General features: G+C 51.0%; 1 protein-coding gene and 1 long non-coding RNA gene across 2 annotated transcripts; one reads left to right on the top strand and one right to left on the bottom strand.

Annotated features, from left to right (window-relative positions):
- Positions 1 to 512: 512 nt before the first annotated feature.
- On the bottom strand, positions 513 to 22,753 carry EFNB3 (ephrin B3). The gene is made up of 4 exons (XM_083707163.1): positions 22,461 to 22,753; positions 11,496 to 11,588; positions 8,328 to 8,432; positions 513 to 4,146 (listed from the first exon to the last, which is right to left on the bottom strand). The coding sequence occupies exons 1-4, from the start codon at positions 22,543 to 22,545 to the stop codon at positions 3,746 to 3,748; spliced, it is 684 nt and encodes a 227-aa protein (XP_083563289.1). The 5' UTR covers positions 22,546 to 22,753; the 3' UTR covers positions 513 to 3,745.
- LOC310829121 lies at positions 18,316 to 22,140 on the top strand. Its single transcript, XR_014557166.1, has 3 exons — positions 18,316 to 18,437; positions 19,521 to 19,655; positions 21,042 to 22,140. It is a non-coding gene; the product is annotated as an uncharacterized lncRNA (long non-coding RNA).
- Positions 22,754 to 24,142: the final 1,389 nt, after the last annotated feature.

The raw sequence follows: 24,142 nt of genomic DNA, 5'->3' as shown, positions 1-24,142 counted from the left end.
CGGCCACGACTGGACCTAATGGTCAGGGGTCCCTTTACCTTTTCCTAGCCCCAAGCCTGCTAGGAAGGCTGCTTTCAGGTCCTTGGCCTATGAGCGCGTACAGAGTGACGTCAGATAACTGAAAACCCACCCTGTTTTCTCCGCATTTTGGGTGGTGGGGGGCTTTTTCCTCCCACTGGGTGGATTCGGGGCACGTATGAACCCCCTGCAGAAAACACGTGAAACCAGGAAGTGCCGGTGACCATATTTCGGGTGGCTGCTAGATGCAGGATTGCCGATAGCAGGGTGGGCAACCGTGTGGGTTTTTTTGTGCCCCTCGTGTGGCACATTAGTCACAATCCATTTCCTCCCCCCAACCGTTGACACCTCCAGAAATATGTCGCGACCCCCCCCCCTTTAACACCCCAATGTTATGGCTGTCGACATGCAACCTCCAGCAATCGTCTGGCTTTTTGGGGGGTGGGTTTCTCTGGGTGTTTCGGACGGAAATAAGCACCGAAGAATCCAAAAGCCCAGCTGCACAAGAACTTCTATAATCAACAATGTCCAACAGTAAAATTCCACCGACAAAGCTAAGAAACTCTCAGATAAAAAAAACAACCACCTCTGTTAAAGCTGAAAAAAGACCACATTTTTCTTTTTTTTGTTTCGTTCCGTTCCCCTGCCAAAGGAAGGAAAGGCCCCGACCACAATCCCCAAGTCCAACAAACACAAAAGTCCCTCCTCTCTCGGAGCGCCGCGAAAAAATCTCCACACACACAAAATACGCGGTTTCTGAAGGCCAGCCAGATGTTGGCCGTGGAGGGAGGGGGAAACCAGTCTTTCAGTCTCCTCCCCAAATGGGGGCAACGTGAAGACCCTCAGAGAACAGCCCCACAACCTTCCCCCCCCCCACCGCCACCCTGCCCAGTCGTCATCTCAGATGGGGAAGGCTGGCCATTTTGTGTGACTTTTCTTCTTCTAACAACTAAACAACGAAAAAGCTTAACAAAACAGCCGCCAGACGGCTAAGCAACCGGTCCTCTTTCCGAGTAATCCCCAGTCCGATCCGTGGATTCCGCCAGCGTCTCTCTGACCCCCAAACTCCGGCAGAGAAATGGCCTCCTTCAGAATTTTTTGTGATCTGCAGAAGTGTATGGGGTTAATGGCCAAGGGGATGAACATGGGGGGGGTTTGGGTGTGTGGGGGGGAGATGTATGTGAGGGGTGTGTGTCAGAAAGGGAAGGAAGGTTTCCTCAGGTGTGAGCAATGGCATGATGGTGTCTCCTTATGCCAGCCTCCCCTAGCCTGGCGCCCTCCAGATGTTTCAAACTACAACTCCCTGTGCTGGCTTGACTCTCAAATTCATGGACAACCATGAAGCAGAACGTTGGAAGCTTCAGGACAGAGAAAAGTCCCTTCCTCAGGCACGGTCGAACTGTGGAACTCCCTGCCACAGGAGGCAGTGACAGCAACCAACCTTAGATGGCTTTAAAAGAGCTTTAGGCAAATTCATGGAGGTGTAAGGCTATTATTGATGGCTCCTAGCCAGGATGGCTGTGCTCTCAGCAGTGCTTCTGGGTACCAGTGGAGAGGTCTGCTCTTGAACTCGGCTCCCACTTGCGGCACCCGGTTGGTCCGCGTGAGGATAGGATGCTGGGCCAGAAGGGGTATTGGCCTGCCTCAGCTGGCGGTTGTGGTTGTGGAGGACTCCCTGGTCCTGAATGGGGTAACTGTGCCCCTGAAGGACCAGGTGTGCAGCCTGGGAGTCATTCTGGACTCACCGCTGTCCACGGAGGCGCAATTCTGTGTCCAGGGCAGCTGTCTACCAGCTCCATCTGGGACGCAGGATAAGACCCTTCTCACCCGCAGACTGTCTCACCAGAGTGGTGCATGCTCTGATTATCTCCTGCTTGGACTACTGCAATGCGCTCTACGTGGGGCTACCTTTGAAGGTGACCCCGAAACTACAACTAATCCAGAATGCAGCAACTAGACTGGTGACTGGGAGCGGCTGCCGAGACCATATAACACCGGTCTTGAAAGACCTGCACTGGCTCCCAGGACGTTTCCGAGCACAATTCAAAGTGTTGGTGCTGAGCTTGAAAGCCCTAAACGGCCTCAAAGGCCCAGTTGACCTGAAGGAGCATCTCCACCCCCGTCGTTGAGCCTGGACACTGAGGTCCAGCTCCGAGGGCCTTCTGGCGGTTCCCTCATTGTGAGAAGTGAGGTTACAGGGAACTAGGCAGAGGGCCTTCTCGGTGGTGGCGCCCACCTTGTGGAACACCCTCCCATCAGATGTCAAGGAAATAAACAACTATCTGACTTTTAGAAGACATCTGAAGGCAGCCCTGTTTAGGGAAGCTTTTAATGTTTGGTGCATTACTGTATTTTAATATTTTGTTGGAAGCCGCCCAGAGTGGCTGGGGAAGCCCAGCTAGATGGGTGGGGTATAAATAATAAATTATTATTATTATGGGCTGAAATTGTAGTCCAAAACATATGCGAGCTGGGAAAGAGGGCCTCAACTCTTTCCATAGCAGAACCTAAAATGGGGGGAGGCAAAATGGGACAGGCAAAATGGCTCCCTTACACCTGCCCTGGCCTTGTGCTATTCTTGGGTGGGGAGAGGGTTGGGTACTAGAGTTTGCCGCCAAATTATCTCCTCACCGAAACCGAGAGGAACAGGGCAGGTTCCGCAGAGCCAAAAGGGAACTTGGCAGAAGAAACCCTGCAAACCTTCAGGATTCTCAGATTTAATACTTGAAATGTCATTTTTGAGGTATTAAGTCTTGGCAGGGTGTTTTCCCTTGGGGGGGGGGGAGGGAATAGTGACAACATTATGCTGAACCTGTTGCTGCTTTCCCCAAAACCAACTGACCACAACTGCATGACCCTTGAGTATGTTGTCGAAAAGAATTTGAAATTGTGGAAGGAAATTTGTGCGTGATTTTTTTTTTTAAAAAAGAGAAACACCGCCCCACTTTAATTCATTTTGGCCGATGGGTGGATGTTAATAAGTAAGGGCTCGTCCACAATTCTGCTCGTCCTTTGCCTAGAAAGCCTTTCCCTCACTGAGTTCCCCCGGAAAAAAACCGTGCTTTATTGCTAAATCGGAACAAACAGCCACCTGCGGAAAACCCGGTTGCCGTTTGTTCCGATTCAGCGCTAAAAATCGGGTTTCCCCAGGGCAAACGGAAGTGCTTATGGGGTCTAAGTCACCTTTATTTATCAAACAGGGGTGAGAGATTCATTGAAACTGGACTGTGGGGCACACCGCACTCTCAGGATGAGTCCTGGAGCCAGGGGAGAAATGGAGGGATGTGTGTGTTTGTGTGTGTGACCCTATCTGGAAAGAAATCAGCCGACGTGGGAGCCCAGTCCTTCCCCCCTCGCACCCGGAAGTGGGGCGAGAGGGGGTCTTGTCTCTGTTAAACTCTCTGGCGCCTGGCGGAAAGGGGGTCGATTCTCTCGGCCTGTCCACCTGAGCCAGGCCCAAATCCACGGAGAGAGAGGAGGAGAAGGAGGAGACAGCAAGATGGAGGGTCCTTCCCTCTGGCCAAGTTCAAATCCTGGGAACCCCCCTTGAATGCTGTAGAGGGGGGTCCCTGCAGCTGTGCACGGACCCCAGTATCCAAGCCGGGCGAGAGGGGCGGCAACGTCCCCCCGGTCCGTGCCGAGGTTCCTCCCCGCCGTTGGGGTGTGTGGTGGTGATGGCCGGGGGGCGCAGCCTCCGCCAGGAGGGAGCCGTGCTGCCCACCCCCCCTCATACTTTGTAGTAGATGTTGGCAGGGCTCTGGGGGGGCATCTCCTGAACGATGTAGACCGGGTGGCCGTAGTCCCCGCTGACCTTCTCGTAGTGGGGGCAGAAGGCGCTGTCTGAAGTCCGGAGCGGGATGATGATGTCGCTGGGCTCCGAGCCGTTGTTGTTGCCCCCGCCGCCCCCCCGCTTGGGGCTGGTCAGGGTGCTGAGCGAGAGCGGCGGGTGGTGGGACTCGCTGTGCTTGGCCCGGCGCCGGCGGTAGCAGAGGGCGCCCGTCACGGCAGCCGCCACCAGCAGGACGAAGGCGGCCCCTCCGGCGGCCCCCGCGATGATCGGGACGCTGGACTGGGGCAGGGGGCCGTTCTCGCCTCCCACCTTCCCGGTGGCGTTTCCGGTCGGGGGTCCTGGATTATTTTTTTCGGGGGGGGGGGAGGGAAAAAGAAGAAGAGTGTTTAGGGAGATGCTTGTTTACCAAGCGTCAGTATAAACCAGGCATCCACAAACTCGGCGCTCCAGCTGTCTTGGGACTACAATTCCCATCATCCCTGACCACTGTTAGCTAGGGATGATGGGAGTTGTAGTTCCAAAACAGCTGGAGGGCCAAGTTTGCCTATGCCTGGTATAAGCAAACGGCTCCCTGCTTGCCCATGGCGTCGCCTGCCCCACGGACTGAGGCCTCACTGACATTAAGGGTGGCCAGCACCCACCCCTGCAGTCGAGGGCCTCCTCTGTGATGGCCCCCAAACCGTGGACCTCCCTTCCGACAGAGGTGCGTTGACACAACTCTCGAGTCTGTCCTCTGACTGACACTGGTGGGCTTTGGGCTTTCAGATTTCAGTGGCGCTAAAATTCAGCACCACTCCGTCTTCCGTTCTACATCTTTGTTGCAGTGCTCGCGTCTCCCTAAATCTACTTTTGTGACCGCTAAGGTGTTTCCTGTCGCGGGACCCTGGAGCTGAATTTGTACAGGTCTGTTCCGTTCGAATGGCTTTAGAATGAGAATCACAGAAGTTGGAAGGGACCACGAGAGTTATCTAGTCCAACCCCTTGCGGCGCAGGAAGGTTTAATTTAATTTAATTTTAATTGTGATGGTTTTACTTATTTTTTTATAGGGCAGGTAAAACATTCGAAAGAAGAGGGCGAAAGGCTGTTTCTAGGTCACAACCCTGCAGGAGGAGTCTTTGGGTCTCTGCAAAATGCCCCTTGCTCATCTGAGTGAGGGGAGAGATGGGGCTGGAGCAGTTGTGCAAGCTTGCCTAGTGAGCAAAGACAACATCTGCATCCATTGCTCCGCCTACTTTTGTCCCTGGCCCCGCCCACCACTAGAAGTGGCCAATGGGGTGGCTACCCAGAAGGAAATTGCCTCTCAAGCTGTTAAAGAAGAAAAGAAAAGTTTCCCCAGCTGTGCTCTGGATTATATCACATCAGCGGTGGAGGGTGATGGGTCCCCTCCGTGGGGGAAGTCTCCCCGCTTGCAGAAATCTAGCGTGACAAGGAGCTGACCCGTTTTCCTGACAAGCTAGCTTTTTAGTCTATTTGGGGCAGGGGCAGGATCCAGCGCCGCGGGAGAGCCAAGCAAGCACCTCGCTCACCCCCACCCGACCCTGACATGTTCAATCCAGGAAAAAGCCCTTGATTTCATCCTCCGAACTGGCGTTTTCTTCCCCTGTGAAAAGGAGATTTGAGTTACAGTGTTTGCCTTTCCCCCCTCGCCAGTTTCGCCCAAAGTGTTTCTTTTGGGTTATGTTTCCTAAGCCACTTCCTGCCGGCAGCCAAGAGGAGCTCTGCTTCTTTCGCTTCGGCGTGAACCAGACCGTGGGGGGAAGACGCAGCCTGGCTTCTCCCTACAGCGGCCCCCAAGTTCACCCCCCCCCTGGCCCCAGTGAAAATATCTCCGCGTGGGGAGGTGTGGGGGAGCTTGGACTGCGCACACCCCATACGGGTGCACAAGACATGGCTTCCCGCAAAGAATCCTGGGAACTGTAGTTTGCTACGAGCGCTGGGAATTGTAGTTCTGCTAGAGGGGAACAGCAGAGCCCAGGACTCTTGGGTAGAGGTCATGTGCCTTAAATGCAGGGTGCGCATGCAGCCTTTGGAAAACCTTGGCCGCTCACAGAATGCAATTCCTGCTTAATAATAATAATAATAATAATAATAATAATAATAATAATAATTTATACCCTGCCCATCTGGCTGGAACCAGCTACTCTGGGCGGCTTCCAACAGGATATTAAAAACACAATAAAACATTCAAAACTTCCCTAAACAGGGCTGCATTCAGATGTCTTCTAAAAGTCAGATACAGTGGTACCTCAGGTTAAGTACTTAATTTGTTCCAGAGGTCTGTTCTTAACCTGAAACTGTACTTAACCTGAAGCACCTCTTTAGTTAATGGGGCCTCCTGCTGCCGCTGTGCTGTGTGAAGCAAAGTTCTTAACCCAAGGTACTATTTCAGGGTAAGCGGAGTCTGTAACCTGAAGCATATGTAACCTGAAGCGTATGTAACCCAAGGTACCACTGTAGTTGTTTATTTCCTTGACATCTGGAGGGAGGGCGTTCCACAGGGCGGGTGCCGCCACCAAGAAGGCCCTCTGCCTGGTTCCCTGCAGCCTCACTTCTCGCAGGGAGGGAACCGCCAGAAGGCTCTCGGAGCTGGACCTCAGTGTCCGGGCAGAACGATGGGGGTGGAAACGCTTCTTCAGGTCTACTGGGCCTTTGAGGCCATTTAGGGCTTTCAAGGTCAGCATCAACACTTTGAATTGTTCTCGGAAACATACGTTTCCAAGCTTTAACATAAAAAAAAAATGAAAAATGTTATTATTATCGCAGGGGGTTGGACTGAATGACTCTTCGGGTCCCTTCTGCTCATAGCTGTCAACGTTTCCCTTTTCTTGCGAGGAATCCTATTCGGAATAAGGTAATTTCGCTTAAAAAAAGGGAAACGTTGACAGCTATGCTTCTGGTTCTACAGCTGTAGAAGGAATGCAAACCTGTTCCTTTTCCCATTCAGAGTTTATACTTGCGTGGGAAAAGGCTGGTGCATGAGCAGGGGGCGAGGCCTTGCCAAGGAGCCATGCGCCCCCCTGGCGGCCACACAAGACAGCCAGAGCCTTCATGCGCAGAGCCGCACAATGCATGCAGGAAGGCTTCTGGGCTGCGCAAGTTTCTAGCTCTCAAGGAGGTTTTCCTGCATGCAGGTGTGCCTCCCTCGCAGTGGGTGCCTGTGCTGTACGGACAGTGGGCACCAAGGGGGCAGGCCTAGCTGGCATGTCCCAACCAGGGGGCGGCTGCCCCACGCAGCCTGGCTCAAGCAGCAGCCTGCAACTTCCAAAACGGACCTTCTTCAATAATAACAATGGTCCGATTCGGTATACGGAGAGCGGAGGAATTAACTGGAAACCTGTTGGTTGGTGGAGAGACGCTCAAATAGCAAAATGGGCCCTGCCTGGAGAGGGAAGGTCCTCGTTAGTGTCTGTCGACTCTGGTTAATGGAGCTAATTGCCTCCTCGATACCTCCCCCCAGCCCGGCTCGGCAGGGTTCATTTCTGCCATCACTATCAATAAACCTCAACCTCGGGGCCCCCTCTCCCGGCTCCCAGTTCTGTCCCCGACACGGAAGACAGGCAGAACAAAACACTTTGCAAGGAGCTAGTCCCCCCCCCGCCCCCCCTGGCGCAAAGCCTCGTCTTCAGTCCCCCCCCCCCCCCGGTCTGGGCCTGTCAGGGCCGGACGTGGACTAATCCTGGGGAGAAGCAGTGAAGGAGGGTCCGGCCCAAACGCTGACCCACGGGGCCCCTGTCCTGGTCTCCTTCCCCCCTCCCCTCGAAGACGTGAGCAGAGCTGGGAGCCAGGACTCCTGGGCTGTCGGAGGAGAGGCTGGAAGAGGAGGAGGGGCAGGAGCCAGGACTCTGGGGTTCTCTCAGAAATGGGGTACGAGAAGCCATCTCATTCCATTGCAGCAGAATCGGGGGTCATCTTTTATTTTTATTTTTGCATTTCATCTGCCTTGTTTCAATTTGTGTAAGCCGGTCCATTAATAATAATAATAATAATAATAATAATAATAATAATAATAATAATGGCTTCCCCCGCATGCTTTGGACCACAACTCATTCCAACCCCAGACAACAACGACTGCCATCTTGAGCTGGATTTTTGTGGGGGGAGGAGGGTGCCTAATGCCTTAAAGCAGGGGATTCTGGGAACTCGGACTCCTGGGTCCTGCACCTCTTCGCCAGGAGGCTGCAGGCTTCTCTTCGCTTAACAATGGGCTCTGGGGCAAAGGCCCTTCTCTGCTCAGGCCTCAGGATCCTACACACCAAAAAGCATTTGTGGAATGCAGGATGCCACCCTAAATCCCGCTCCCCGGACCCTCAAGTCCATGGGAGCCTCTTGGGAAAGGAGGGGACTGGGGCTACTGTGCCTTGGGGCAAGAGGGAGGGAGGGGTTGGGGAGTGGGAAACGTGGAGGGAAAACATGGGGCGGGGCGTGGGGGGTGTTAGCCAGGGGTTTGGTGCAGGGGGGCTCCCTCCTCTTGTGACTGTGCTTGGGGGGCAGAGAGGGGGTTGTAGGGTTGGGGCATACCTGGGTTGACCTCCTTGCTGGGCTCGGCTGCCCCAGATGTCCCTCTCTCCTTCTCGGTAGGCGTGTCTGGAACGGACTTCGGGGTTTTGGAGCCCGTGTTGGGATCTGGGGGGGGCAAGGGGGCACAGTTAAAACTACGGAACCCGGTTCCCGCGGGGGGGGGGGGGAGAGGCGGAGGCGGCCGCCATCTTGGAAAGAGGACTGGAAAGAGGACTAGGCAAATTCATGGGGCCGGAGAGGGCTCTCAATGGCTCCTAGCCACATTGACTATGATCTGTCCTCCGCACTTGGGGGGCAGCAATGGATACCAGCAGATGGGCCCCTGGTCTGATCCAGCAAGCTCTTTTTACGCTCTGAAGGGCAGAGAGATGGAAAATGGGGGTGGGAGCTGGGGGACGGAGGGGCAGAGACCCAGTTAGGGGCAGGGGGAGACACATCCAGACCCCCAATTTATGGGGGCAAAGCGGCAAAAACAGAGCACAAACGCACAAACCGAAGAATAAAATAATAAAATCAACGTGCTCTTTAGCAGTGCGGCATGGTAAAAACGGAACAAAACACACAAACTCAAGGAGAATGAAATGAACAACAACAGGGAAACGATCCCCACAGACTCCAAAAACAGTGAAACAATTTCGTCAGATGCCGGCCACCTCCCTGCCCTTCTCGTGCGGCAATTAGGAAACACAACTGAGGCTCGGTTCTTTTTATGGCGCCACTCTGGGACAGAAGGGCGGGATGGATTTTAGGGCTGCCTTTGTTTTTATTATGTATGTTGTGTTATTAATATTGCAGTTTTATTTTGTGAACTGCCCCGATATCGATGGGTATAGGGCGGTATGCAAACTGAGCAAATAAATAAAATAAATAAATAAGCAGGCCAGTTTCCGAGCCACACAGAATTCCGCAACCAGGCGGAAAAGGAGCATAGGGAGTTCTGTGTGCTTCGGGTGCCTGCATGCTTCTGCAGCTCATTTTTTTTTTTTGCTGCGCTTAAAAGTAAGAGGTGGAAAGGGCTTCACATTCTCTCCGGTGTTTTAATCTTGCAAAGCAGAAGGGCGTGGTGGAAGAAGCCTGCAGTACCACACAGGAACCACTAGGGTGTGCTCTCAACACTGATGCGCAGCAGCAGGTGAGGTCACCTGTGGGCGGAGTCTGAGCTCACACCTGGCGAGGAGGCAGCCAGGTGGAAGTACCTGCCCAGCCGCTGCCAAAAACAGCCAGCACACCTGCAATTTTTTGCCAATAACAAGGCTTTTTAAAAACACCTGAGTTAGGTGACCTGACATTACGGGAACCTCCATGGCTACAGGACGGACCCTGACCTTTATCTTCCCTCTCCCTCCAAAAGTGAAGATTCTTTCCAATCCCATCTCCAGCACCCCTAATTTTTTTAGTTCTGCCTTCCCCTGCATCCCTTTCCCAGTCTTGGTATGTGGCAACGTTCTGTCTCGGGCATCCCCACCGATTTAATTTATCTACATTTAAATCACTTTCCCGCCACAACTTCAGAAACGAGGGCAGTTTAACCTATTCATCTAAGCTTGTTTCTTTCCCCTGATGAGCTGCCTGGCAGCAATTTTTTTTTTAAATAAACCCGAAACCAAATTTCTGAACTGTGGTATTTTAAAATTCAGTTTTTTATTAAGTAGCCAGAGAGCAATGGAAGATGTGGTTTAAAATATCAAGCTAACGAGCAAACGAAACCCTCCCAGATTTGGGGGGGTTGCTTGAGAAAACCTCGCCCCCAAATTCATTTCGCTTCTGTTTTTGATCTCACAACGGCCCTGCCAGGCGTGCTTAGGGGCTGAGAGGGAGAAAAGCTTAGCCCCAGGCCACAGGCAGGCAGCTTCGTAGCCAAAAAGGTGTTCAAAGTCAGGACTCCGGGCTCCAAACTCCTCCTGCTGCCGCCCTGGATTCCTCACATTTATTCTGTTTGTGCGATTTAATCTGAGGGGCAGGATCCGTGAGAGGCGGGCTGAGCGACAAGCGGGCATCAAGGGGCACATTTGCCCAGGTAGGACAGGGGGTGAGAAACAGTCAGGGCTGGGAGGAAAGAAGGAGAAAGCGAGAGGGGCTGAGACTTGGGATTGTAGGATCAACTCCCCCTCCTCTCCCTTGCTCCCACCCCAATCTACTCCTGCCCCCCATATTCCCATTTACTGGGCGGCGGCGAGCTCATCCGAGTTCCAGCAGGGGCTGTCATGCCATGTTCCCAAATCCAGAGGTTTTTGCAGAGGGAATGAAAAACGGGTCCAGGAGTCCTGGCTGTTGCAGCGGTGGTGGCCATTGAATGGGATGGGCACAAGCCGGCCACTAGGTCAGTCTTTGCCAACCCGGCACTGCTCAGATGTTTTAATAATAAATAATAAAAATAAAAATTTATTTATACCCCGCCCTTCCCAGTTCAAAAACCGGGCTGGGGGCGGCTAACAACAAATTTAAAACACTTAAGTGATGCAACAAAAAACAGTATAAAATGTGAATAACAGTAAGTTCAGAATTCAAAAATCAATTTAGGGGGGGAATCCATCCAATAAACATTAGATGATCGCCAGGGCTAGCTGGCTAAGTTGGTCCTATTTGGGCCAGCGAGGACACCAGGGGAGAATTAGCTGTGGGATCCCAGAGCGGGTAATCTTCATAAAAAGGGGAAGGGGAATAAAGGATCAGGCTAAGTTCAAGTTGAAAGCCAGGCGGAATAGCTCTGAATAGCCTGGCAGAAGGAGATTAAATCCTGCAGGGCCCTGGTCTCATGGGACAGAGCATTCCACCAGGTTGGAGCCATCACAGAGAAGGCCCTGGCCCTGGTGGAGGATAATCGGACTTCCTTTAGGGCCCAGGACCTTTAAACTATGATTATTCATCCAGCTAGGGTGCGGTCCAAAACATCTGGAGGGCACCAGGTTGGCGAAGGCTGGCCCTGGCACTCTCCCCCACCCTTCTCCCGGGGGACGGGGGTCTCCTCATTCCCAGGATTCCCGTTCTAACCCGCTCTCTTCCTGAAGAGGTTCTGGCTCCCAGAATGCTCTGCTCTCGTGCAACGGACCCCCATTCCCCTCCCAGGGACATCTGGGTCACCTCCCCACACCCAACGAGCACCCAGATCTTCTCCCACAAAAATGCACTTTCCGGATTCTTCTCTCTCCCCGCACCCCGACGACTTACGCTGCCCGACTTTCAAGACGACTTTCATGCCTTTGGAGAGGCAGGCACCGCCCTTCATGTTCTCAAGCCCTTCCTTGGTACCATCTGAAGTTGCTGTGGGGCAGGAGAGAGAGAGAGAGTAAAAAAGAAATTAGTCATGGTTATGGGTTACAGCCAGACTGCTGTAATGTACAGTATGCGGGGCTGCCCTTGGAGACATCTCCCCAGCGGGGCTTCCTGGCATCTCTAACTTGGCTATCTTTTCAGAGCTAGGCGAATATACCTTTCTAAAAAATTCATTTCCCCAAGTCTTTAATTGCTAGAAACGGCGGTGACGGCTGCCAGGCTGCAGTTGTTGTTTTTCTGCCATTTTATTCCCATCCGAGTTTTGCTACCAACTCGTGACGATGCTTGCTTCTGTTTTTCTCGCGCAAGGCGCCCAGAGAATAATGATGGGTGGCATGGGTGTTAAATAATAAATTCATGGGCTGGCTGCGAGGGAAAGCTCAGGAGGCCTTGGACAGAGACCGGAGGAGTGGAAGATGGGAGACTTTTCCTGCCTGGGGTGCAGGGACAGGCCCGAGGCTTCAAAAAGGGCCATTTTGAATTCCTTTCATCGGTGAAAGCAGACTTTGTGGTATTAAAGAGCCAGTGCGAGGGGGTCCAGTGGTGTCCCCCAATTAATTATTATAATTATTATTTTTATTATTTATACCCAGCCGCTCTGGGCGGCTTGCAACAAAATATTAAAATACAGTAATGCACCAAACATTAAAAGCTTCCCTAAACAGGGCTGCCTTCAGATGTCTTCTAAAAGTCTGGTAGTTGTTCTCTTTGACATCTGCTGGGAGGGCGTTCCACAGGGCGGGCGCCACCACCGAGAAGGCCCTCTGCCTGGTTCCCTGTAACTTGGCTTCTCACAGCGAGGGAACCGCCAGAAGGCCCTCTGCGCTGGACCTCAGTGTCCAGGCTGAACGATGGGGGTGGAGACGCTCCTTCAGGTCTTTGAGGCTGTTTAGGGCTTTCAAGATCAGCACCAACACTTTGAATTATGCTCGGAAACGTACTGGGAGCCAATGTAGATCTTTCAAGACTGGTGTTATGTGGTCTCAGTGGCCACTCCCCAACCTTCCTACCCAGCAACTCAGACCCCCCCACCTAACCCGGCAGCCCCCTCAGACAAACCCGACGCAGCCTTGCGTTTCCAAAGGATGCTCTGCAGGGTCACTTAATATTTAAACAAGATGTTTAATGTTTGCACAGACAAAAGTTCCCCTCGTGATCCGTTAATAAGCCAGAGGCTGTGGAGGCGAGGGGGGCGTTTTGACGCACCTGCTCTGCCAAAGCCTGTTGGGGATGCAGAGAAAAAAGAGAGAGAGAGAGAGAGAGAGCAGCCATCTTGGCAAGCCGGCAGCCTCCCTGGGTGCCCCACAACCACTGGCATGGGACAGCCAAACCCACAGTTCAGGCTTGCCCAGAATAGCAGAAGGAGAAATTACTGTATTTTTTGCTATATAAGACTCACTTTTTCCCTCCTAAAAGGTAAGGGGAAATGTGTGTGCGTCTTATGGAGCGAATGCAGGCTGCGCAGCTATCCCAGAAGCCAGAACAGCAAGAGGGATTGCTGCTTTCACTGCGCAGCGATCCTTCTTGCTGTTCTGGCTTCTGAGATTCAGAATATTTTTTTTCTTGTTTTCCTCCTCCAGAAACTAGGTGCGTCTTGTGGTCTGGTGCGCCTTATAGAGCGAAAAATACGGTAAATTCAGCTCGCGACCCATGGCGAACCTCACAAACCTCTCCAAATTCTCCATCCAATGTTGACAAAAATGCGCCGATTATTGTTTATTGCATTTATATCCCATCCTTTTTCCTCCAAGGAGCGCAAAGTGGTGCACATGGCTCTCGTCCTCCTTATTTACTCCCCACAACAACCCCATGAGGTAGGTTGGGCCGAGAGAGACAGCGATCGGCCCCCCAAGGTCACCCAGTGAGTTTTGTGACCAAGTGGGGGGATTTGAACCCGAGTCTTTCCCAGGCCCGAGTCCGACTCTCTAACCACTACGCCACACTGGGTAATATGCGTAAAAATACACATATTGACAAAAAAAAAAAACACCATACAAAAATGTGCTTCCTTGGGGTAAATTGCTTGCAAAATTAGTCAAAACTGCATGGGTTTATTAGGAGAAATTCACACAAAAATGCTGGTGGATTTTCATTAGGTTTTCTTTAAAAAAAATAATCGGCAAATTGCTGCAGAAACATGGAGAACCAGATATAAGATTGGAAGAATGAGAAACTGAGAGAAACCGGAACTGACAAACCCATCCGTCTCTCCTCGCAACAACCGACCCAGATCTGTCCCAATTGCAGAAGAACATCGTCTTGTTCTTAAGTCTGCGTTGAGGATTGCTTTTAATCTTCCAGGCTTGCCTTTTGTGTGCATTTTATGAAAATGTTTTTTACCCCCCCCCCCCCCGCGATGGCGATTTTAATTTACGTAAGCCGCCTCAAGTGGGGCATAAGCCCCTGAAAGGCAGAGATGAAATCTCAGGGACATTATTTTAAAAATAAAATAAAATAAAAAATAGAATTAGATGCGAAGTCCTCCGCTTGAAACTCAGCCCACAAACTCGCTGTTCTGTGAAAAATACCAGTCAAGGGTGCCTGTGTTAGCAAGATAAACCGTGAGAAGGACTGGCAGCTGAAACCTAACTAAATTATCGTGAGGTTAAATCATGCTGCTGTTGTTGTTGTAGTAGGTGAATTCCTCACAGCTTTCCTTTCACAGAATCGCAAGCACGGGAGAAAAACCCAGAGGCTGCCTAGATCAGCTTTCCCCAGATATTTCAGACTAAAACTCCCACCAGCCGCAACCAGCAGGGCCACTGGGCATGGGAGGTGTGGTCCAAAATATCTAGAGGGCGCCAGGTTGGGGGGCACTGATTTAGATCGACCCCTGGCCGAGGGTAGGAGCACCTATCAGCCCCACCCTTACCCACTCTGATCAGGTGGCTTAATCCAAATTATGGCACAGGGCCGGTTCAAGCGTTGGGCAGAATGGAGCAGCTGCCGCAGCCTCAATACCTGGGATGGGGGAAGATGCCATCTTGCCCTCTGCCTCAGGCGGCAAAATGTCTTGGGCCGGCTCCTATGCAATGTGTGGCTAGGGTTGATCAATGGCTCCCTCCATTTGTGGGATGCATGACTTACATTATAGGAGCCTACACAACACAAAACACTGTCGCTGTCTGTAGGTTTATTTCATTTGTTTTGTATCTTATATTTTGGAAATGTACAGGTGAAACTCGAAAAATGAGAATCTCGTGGAAAAATTCCTTTATTTCAGGAATTCAACTTCAAAGGGGAAACTAATATATGAGATCGAGTCATGACAGGCAAAGCGAGATATGCTTCTACTTCTCAGAGGTCCAATCTTGCTTGATTTGCAATCCTTGTTTTGCTGATTTCCTTGAATATTCAAATTTTCTGAGACTGTTAATTTGGGGTTTTCATAAGCTGCAACGCCATGATCTTCGCAATGATAACAAATCAAGGCTTGACATTTCTCGCTTTGCATGTCACAGGTCTATCTCATATATGAGTTTCACCTTTCAAGCTGAATTATGGAAATAAAGGAACTTATCCACGAGATTCTAATTTTTCGAATTTCACCTGTAGAACAAATAAAGGCTTGACCTATCTCACTTTTGCATGTCACAAGTCTATCTCATATATTAGTTTCACCTTTGAAGCTGAATTAGTGAAATAAAGGAACTTTTCCACGATATTCGAATTTTTCGAGTTTCACCTGTATATCCAGGGGTTTTTTCCTTTAAATTTTTTGGGGGGCCCACTCTCTTGGGGCCCTAAGCTACAGCTTGTTTAGCTTATACAGTGGTACCTCGGGTTAAGTATTTAATTCGTTCCAGAGGTCCGTTCTTAACCTGAAGCACCACTTTAGCTAATGGGGCCTCCTGCTGCCACCGTGCCGCCAGAGCACGATTTCTGTTCTCATCCTGAAGCAAAGTTCTTAACCTGAAGCACTATTTCTGGGTTAGCGGAGTCTATAACCTGAAGCATATGTAACCCGAGGTACCATTGTACGTAAATCCGGCAATGCCAAAGTCACTCAGATTGCTTCATGGCCAAGTGGGGATTCGAACCCTGCTCTCTCAGGCCGACACTCTATTACGCCACATTATGCTCTCTTCCCCAGTCCTGCGGTTTCCAGCAACTGGTACAAGGCCACAGGCTCAAGTCCGCCACACGCAGATCCTGGACTGGGCACTCCCACGTGTTCACAGGGTGGGACTTTGCCCACCCTACCGAGACTGGCCAAAGCGGAGACTCTGACCCCTTCGGCCAGTGGGTGCTTTTCCAGAAGGTTCCAAGCTGGCGATGCCACGCGGCATCCCGAAGCCTTTGGGTTCTCTCGTTCCGCCTCTGCGAGGGAAACGGGGGACCCTAATGGATTTTTAAAAAGAAGAAAGAGAGAGATTTGGGGGGGGGTTCGCGTGCAGCGTGCGGCGCGGGACTCTTTCTCGCTGGCAGCTGCCGGGGGCTCTGGGAAGCTGGGCCCGTCGGTTCAGTTTAGACTCGCTCGGCTGAGCCCTCACAAAGAACACGCCTGGCCGGTGGGGGGCCACCCTTCTCGAGGCTGCCGACGCAGGACAGGCATGAGAGACGGCCGTGCCCACCCCCCTCTCGGTGCCCACCTCCCCGCCAAACGACCGGCGCCGGCGTGCTTGCCCAATCCCCTCTCCGGAGGGAGACACAAGCTAGTCCACGGGCACCCAGCAATTGAGGGCATCCTGCAATTTCTTTAAAAGGACAACACACCTTTTTGTTGTCTTTGTCCATGAGTTTTAATAAAGAAGGCTGATCGCCGAAGAATGGATGCTTTTGAATTCTGGTGCTGGAGGAGACTCTGGAGAGTCCCATGGACTGCAAGAAGATCAAACCTATCCATATTGAAGGAAATCAGCCCTGAGTGCTCACTGGAAGGACAGATCCTGAAGCTGAGGCTCCAAGACTTTGGCCACCTCATGAGAAGAGAAGACTCCCTGGAAAAGACCCTGATGTTGGTAAAGATGGAGGGCACAAGGAGAAGGGGACGACGGAGGACGAGATGGTGGGACAGTGTTCTGGAAGCTACCAGCATGAGTTTGACCAAACTGCGGGAGGCAGTGGAAGACAGGAGTGCCTGGCGTGCTCTGGTCCAGGGGGTCACGAAGAGTCGGACACGACTAAACAACAACAACATCGTTTTGACTTTTTACAGCTGCGCTCTCCAAAATTAAAAGTTTCAAAAAAGAAATAACTAAAAAGACAAGCCGTCATCTAACCTTAGGTATATTGGGTGTGTGGCCAGCTTGGATATGCATTTAAAAATATTAAATTGCTTTCCCCGATACTCGCTAGGGAATAATATCTGAGCGGATGGAATGATTTACAAGGGCTGCCCGGGGTGGAGGGAGCTGGGGGCTAGCACCGTCGTGAAGCTGTGCCCTCAGGCTTGTTAGTCCTTGGAGGGAGGAGATTTGTGGCAGCCGCCCCCCCTTGGCACCCGCGAGAGCGATGCGCCCCATTTCCTCATGGCACTGGAAACGCGGCCATCACTGTTTGATTATTTCTGCCCACGCTTTCTAGGGAAAGTGATGGGGAAAATGTAGAGGTTCCTGCATTGTGGCGGGTTGGTCTGAATGACCCTCGGGGGGAGCTCTGCCATTCTGTGATTCTACGGTGGCTGGGCTTTGTGGCGCCAATTAAGGCAGGCAAAACGTGCTGAGATGCAGCCACTTTTTTGGGGGGGGAGCTTTAAATGAGTGGCTTCCCGATTCCTCTTCCATCACTTCCTGTCTTAGATGGTGGCACCACCTTCCCTGCCCCCAGTCAGCCGATTTCCTTCTTCCCTTCCCTCCTTCCACTCAGCTGTCTTGCGCTCTACCCTCATGCTTGGCTGGGCATAAATTCATTTGAAGGGGGAGGAAAAACTGGGTCAACGACGCCTTGCCACCACCACCGGGGAAAAAACAACCCACTATGTCCGCCCTGATGCTCCCATCACCTGGCTTTGAGGGAGGGGGGCGGCAGGAAGTGTCAGTGTCTGGGGTGGGGGGAAGTGGTGGAAAAGCTGGTGGCTGTCTCGCCCGGTGGGTAGAGCCATGACCTTGATTTGCATATATATATATATATATATATATATATATATATATATATATATAAAACAAGGTGAAAACGACGGCAACTGTAGAGATCTGGATTCCCTCGCTTGCCCCCCGCCCCGGTTGGGCGGCGGAGGAGGAGGGGGAGACGCAGGGTGGTCAAGTGGGTTTCTTTCAACATTCGTCTGCTTGCCCAGGGGCACAACCCAGGCTGCAAAGCAGAGAGGACGGAAGAAAAGGCAGAAAGAGGAAGATATATATATATCTGTATCTATATAAATTGTGTGTGTGTGTCTCTGAGAGGAGAGGGAACGGAAAACTGCTATCCACCATTCTTGGCAGCCATGCAAACCCCGTAAAGTATATCTGGGCCTGCGTGGCCCTAAACATCAACCCCACAGATATCGCTTGCACGCCCTGGGGCAGGAAAAGGGACTTTGCATTAAACGGGGTCCCTGGTGCACACACACACACCCTTTCAGAAACAGTTGCATCTCAGAAATGGTTGACACGGGAGTGGGGAGGGTGCTTTAGGCTTGCAAGAGGAAGGGGGGAGTTGAGTTAGACCCCCCACACCCCCCCCATGGAAAGAGCAGACAAATTGGTGTGTGTGTGTGTGTGCGCGCGCGCGTCCAGGCGGAGGGGGGGGGGTGAAGATTGGCTGGTTACCCCAAAGTGGCTGCTGTGGTACAGCCAAGTGGCTGGCTCATACAGGTTTGCCAGGAGACAGTTGCCATGGCGATGGCTGAAGGGCCACCCCAGGCAGCCGGAGCTGATGAGACAGGGATGCTGAGGGGTGGGGAGAGGAAAGGGGAGGGGGGTTTAGAGGACTTGGTCCCTCTCCCCTTCCTTAAAAGATATGGGGACGCTCACTAGCCGTGCCCCAAAATGCATCCCTCTTCCTTTGCCCCAGGACTGAGATGGGCTAGAATAGGCCTTGGGACGGCCTAGTCAGCCTCAAATTCCCTCCAAAGGCTGAATCGCCCTCCAGTCCCCTTAAATGCTGGACTCCCAGCCTCCGTCACACGGTATCATTGGTTTCCGACAAGAGGATAAACCCTGGGCAACGGCCACGCATTGCAGGCGGGGCTGCCCATGAAAAGAAAAAAAATATGGCGGTGAAACTATTGCGGTTGCCACATTTCCCTACTTTCTTAGAAGAGGCACAAAGCCTGCCTTTTCTGCAAAGCCACCAACAGAATCAGCTCACCTCCGTGCCCAAGCGGTGCCCTCCAGGCGTTTTGAACTACAACTCCCGTCGGTCCCAGCCAGCCGCAATGAAACCCAGTAACCGAAACAAATGCACATATACTTGACTGGGAGCGGCCGCCAGGACCACATAACACTGGTTCTGAGAGATCTGCATTGGCTCCCAGTACATTTCCGAGCGCAATCCAAAGTGTTGGTGCTGACCTTGAAAGCCCTAAACGGCCTCAAAGGCCCAGTAGGCCTGAAGGAGCGTCTCCACCCCCATCGTCCAGCCCAGACCCTGAGGTCCAGCTCCAAAGGCCTTCTGGCGGTTCCCTCCCTGCGAGAAGTGAGGTTACAGGGAACCAGACAGAGGGCCTTCTCGGTGGTGGCGCCCACCCTGTGGAACACCCTCCCTTCAGATGTGAAGGAAATAAACAGCTATCCTATCTTTAAAAGACATCTGAAGGCAGCCCTGTTCAGGGAAATATTTAATATTTAACGCTGTACTCTTTTTACACTTGATTGGGAGCCGCCCAGAGTAGCTGGGGGGGCTCAGCCAGATGGGCGGGGTATAAATAATAAATTATTATTATTATTATTATTATTATTATTATTACTTCTCTGCCCTCTCCCTGCTATTCCCCCTGCCCACCTCTCTCCCTCCCCCCCCCTTCAGTTCGTTTCCTAGGATGTTTGCTCCTTGGGGACAGAGACCCGAGCTCTCCTTCTTTGTAATTCACCATGTAAATGGATGGTGCTACATCACCATCACCAACAGCAGCAGCAGCAGCAGCTACGGATGTTGTATGTCGTTAAGGAAAAGGTGACTGGTTATTCACGGAGTAGGTGTGGGCGCTCTTTGGCAGCAATGGGCGCATTTAATGTTCTGCTCTCCCCCGCTGCGCCAAGGAATAGGCGCCTTCTACCTTCCTCGGCCAAGAACCGCACGTTCCCGCTTTTCCTGCCTCCCACTTCTCCTGCCCCAGGTATGCCTGGGGGGCCATGGGAAGAAGGCATTTAAAGCACCCCCAACTGTGTTTTCTGAACGTGCCACTTGGACCTTGTGCAAAAACATCGATCCTGTCGGGATGGAAGAATGTCTCAGTGCTGTTTCCCCCAGTTTTCCAACATTGTATTCAATGCATGATGGCAGAAAGTGAGGAGGAATTAAAGAACCTTTCAATGAGGGTGAAAGAGGAGAGCGCAAAATATGGTCTGCAGCTCAACATAAAAGAAAAAACTACCGTAAGATCATGGCCACTGGGCCCATCACCTCCTGGTAAATAGAAGGGGAAGAAATGGAGGCAGTGAGGGATTTTACTTCTTTGGGCTCCATGATCACTGCAGATGGTGACAGCAACCACGAAATTAAAAGACGCCTGCTTCTTGGGAGAAAAGCAATGACAAACCTAGACAGCATCTTAAAAAGCAGAGACATCACCTTGCCAACAAAGGTCCGTATAGTAAAAGCTATGGTTTTGCCAGTAGTGATGTATGGAAGTGAAAGCTGGACCATAAAGAAGGCTGATCGCCGAAGAATGGATGCTTTTGAATTCTGGTGCTGGAGGAGACTCTTGAGAGTCCCATGGACTGCAAGAAGATCAAACCTCTCCATTCTGAAGGAAATCAGCCCTGAGTGCTCACTGGAAGGACAGATCATGAAGCTGAGGCTCCAAGACTTTGGTCACCTCATGAGAAGAGAAGACTCCCTGGGAAAGACCCTGATGTTGGGAAAGATGGAGGGCACAAGGAGAAGGGAATGACAGAGGACGAGATGGTGGGACAGTGTTCTCGAAGCGACCAGCATGAGTTTGACCAAACTGTGGGAGGCAATGGAAGACAGGAGTGCCTGGCGTACTCTGGTCCAGGGGGTCACGAAGAGGTGGACACGACTAAACGACTAAACAACATCAACATTCAATGCATCCCATTTCTGCCCCGTTTTGTACATTTTTCTTTGCGAATGGTTCACACAAAAATCTGCGTTTTTACACACATTCCCCGATACATCTCCCTTTTGGTACACCTTTTTCTTCTTCTTAAGACTTTGGAGCACATTTTTGCGGGGCTGGAGAACAGTGTGGCAACCTCCAGAGAGGTGCACAGTTTTTAAGGATGTTTGGGATTGCTTATTGGCCCGGGCAGTGTGGATTAAGTAAATTCGCTTTCGAATGCAATCCAAACCAATTTCTCCCCCGTCTGTTCTTAGGGCATGCATGCAAAGGAATTGAGGGCCTTTGGGAACAAATAAAGGGCTGCTCATTCATCCCTAGCCATCACCGTCATTGACTTCTGGGTGCAATTCAAAGGACTGGTTGTGCCCTAAAAACAGCCCTATATGGGCAGGGACAAGAATATCTGAAGGAAGGTCACCATCTCTTCTCTCCCCATATAACTGAGATCTATCTCTGGTTGATTTGTAACCCATCTTTCCACCGGCAGCAGTGCAAATACAAAGATACCATAAGATGCAACAACATCCATCTGTTTATAGTGTTGTTTTTAAACAGCCACCCATGTTGTGCTTTAATTTGGTTTTCTTGTTTCATTCTGATTGTTTTTAATTTTTGCTGACTGCCTTCCTGTTTAGTCTGTTGGAAAGTTGCAATGATAAATAAGTGCATTCCATATACTACGCTGGGGGTGCGGGTGGCGCTGTGGGTTAAACCACAGAGACTAGGGCTTGCCGATCAGAAGGTCGGCGGTTCGAATCCCCGCAGCGGGGTGAGCTCCCGTTGTCCGGTCCCTGCTCCTACCAACCTAGCAGTTCGAAAGCACGAAGTGCAAGTAGATAAATAGGTAGCGCTCTGGCGGGAAGGTAAATGGCGTTTCCATGCACTACTCTGGTTCACCAGAAGCGGCTTAGTCATGCTGGCCACATGACCCGGAAGCTGTATGCCGGCTCCCTCGGCCAATAAAGCGAAATCAGCGCCGCAACCCCAGAGTCGTCCGTGACTGGACCCAACGGTCAGAGGTCCCTTTACATTTACCTATATACTACGCATTAGGTAGAAGCACACAAGCCCTGCTCCCACAGGTACATACACACGATACCCTTAAAGAACATTGGAAACACATTCTTCCCCTCAAAGGATTCTGGGCACTATAGTTCACCCCTCAAGAGTTTCAATCCCTAGCAACCCTCAAACTACAGTGCCCAGAATTCCTTTCGGTAAATAATATGCTTTAAAGCAGGGTTTCCCAAAATTGGGCCTCCAGCTGTTTTTGGACTACAATTCCCATCATCCCTAACCACTGGTCTTACTAGCTAGGGATGATGGGAGTTGTAGTCCAAAAACAGCTGGCGACCCAAGTTTGGGAAACCTTGCTTTAAAGGCCCAATGTGTATGCAGCCACAATCCCTCTCAGCTACCTCTGATCTGAACATTATTTTTTAAGGATCTTTTACACACTCTCTCTCTCTTTCTCAATATCCTGTGTGGTGTATGGGTTTTTACCACGATTTCCTGTTCCTGCCAGACTGGCGGCGGCACCTATCGACGGCCACAGACATCTCAAGGCCTTGCAATTCTGTGCAAGCGAGGGATTTGGTATGCGGAGGGGACGTGTAAGAAAGAAAAGGAAGTCTCTCCCCCCCCCCCCGCTTCCCCAGGGTGTTAAAACTTACTGATGATGTAATAGTCCTGGTTGGTCTTGAACTCGTGGCCCCAGAGGTTGGGGCTGTACTCCTGGAACTTGATTGTGAAGCGCATGTCTTGCTCGGGTCGGTCGCAGGTGAGCAGCAGGTTGGGTGTGCGGAGGATCTCGCAGCGCTCAGCCTGCTCCGTCTGGACCAGGTACAGCTTGTAATATTCATAGTCCTCTGTGGAAAAGGGGCCCAGCGGCACAGAGCGGGGGCAGATGAGGTCCAGGCGGTCGCCAATCTGGGGGTACAAAACGTAGCCCTCCTCGTTTTGGAACCTGAGGGAGCAATGGATAAAATCAGCTCAGTGGAGCACACTTGAGAGCCAACCAAGATCCTTTCATTCATTCATTCATTCTTTTTTTTTTCAAGTACTTTTTATTGAGATTTAAGAACACCACCACCGACCAACAAAAACATCAAGTCTTGTTACAGATATCCGACTTTATGCTCCATAGAGCCGTTGACTTCCGTCCTTCCCTTCCGCAAGTTTTCTTATTCCAGTCTATAATTCACAGTTTCACTGATTAAAAATTACACCGTGACATAAGAATTAATTCAATCCTGCCAACGTTTTCATATTTCTACAGTTCTCACTTATATAAACCATGAATTTACTCCATTCTTTCTGGTACTTCGTCTCCTCCTGATTGCGAATTCTGTGTGTCAATTTAGCCATTTCGGCGTATTCAACCAACTTTATCAGCCATTCCCTTACAGTCGGAATCTCCTGTAACTCCCACTTTTGGGCTCTCAAAACTCTAGCTGCTGCTGTTGCATACAAATATAATCTTTGGTCTGTCTTCTTAATATCTTCTCCCACCAAGCCTAGCAAAAATTCTTCCGGCTTTTTTGGAAAAGTGTATTTAAACGTCTTTTTTAACTCATTATAGATCGATTCCCAAAACTCTTTTATTTTGTTACATGACCACCACATACGGTAAAAATCGCCGTCCTTTTCCTTACATTTCCAGCAAGTTTTGCTACCTGTCCCATACATAAGACCCTGCATGACTTCAACCAGCCTCTCTCGTAATAAAACCCAGCGGGCCCAGCCCCTGGGGAAGTTTGCTTGATGTCTATTTCCAGGACGGTTCGAAGGTCTAGTCAGGTTCCCCTCAAAGCACCTGGGAGCTTGTTCTCTAGTAAGAGAGTGGCCTAGCACCTTGGGTGAAAGGATGCTAAGAACCAGGGTGCTCTAGGGAAAAGGTGACCCCGCAATGCTTAATTAATGAAAGCAACATTAAATAAGTCGGAGTTCTTGTTATTAAATATACCAAGAAAAAAGCACACCAAGAACTCAGGCCGATATAAGTTTCAGTAGTGGGAGTGGTCCCTACTCACAAATCAATACAGTGGTACCTCGGGTTACAGACGCTTCAGGTTACAGACTCCGCTAACCCAGAAATAGTGCTTCAGGTTAAGAACTTTGCTTCAGGATGAGAACAGAAATCGTGCTCCAGCGGCGCGGCAGCAGCAGGAGGCCCCATTAGCTAAAGTGGTGCTTCAGGATAAGAACCGTTTCAGGTTAAGAACGGACCTCCAGAACGAATTAAGTACTTAACCCGAGGTACCACTGTAGTCATTTGTAACAAAAACTAATCCATTCAAAAGTATGTATTCTGACAAAGATTACAAACTCAAATCATTGACTTCTGCTCAATGAA

The sequence above is a fragment of the Podarcis gaigeae genome, assembly GCF_964106915.1.
Source record: "Podarcis gaigeae genome assembly, chromosome: 13".
Taxonomy (NCBI): Eukaryota; Metazoa; Chordata; class Lepidosauria; order Squamata; family Lacertidae; genus Podarcis; species Podarcis gaigeae.
Note: the sequence above shows the minus strand (reverse complement) of the source record. Positions and strands in the feature narration are given on the sequence as shown.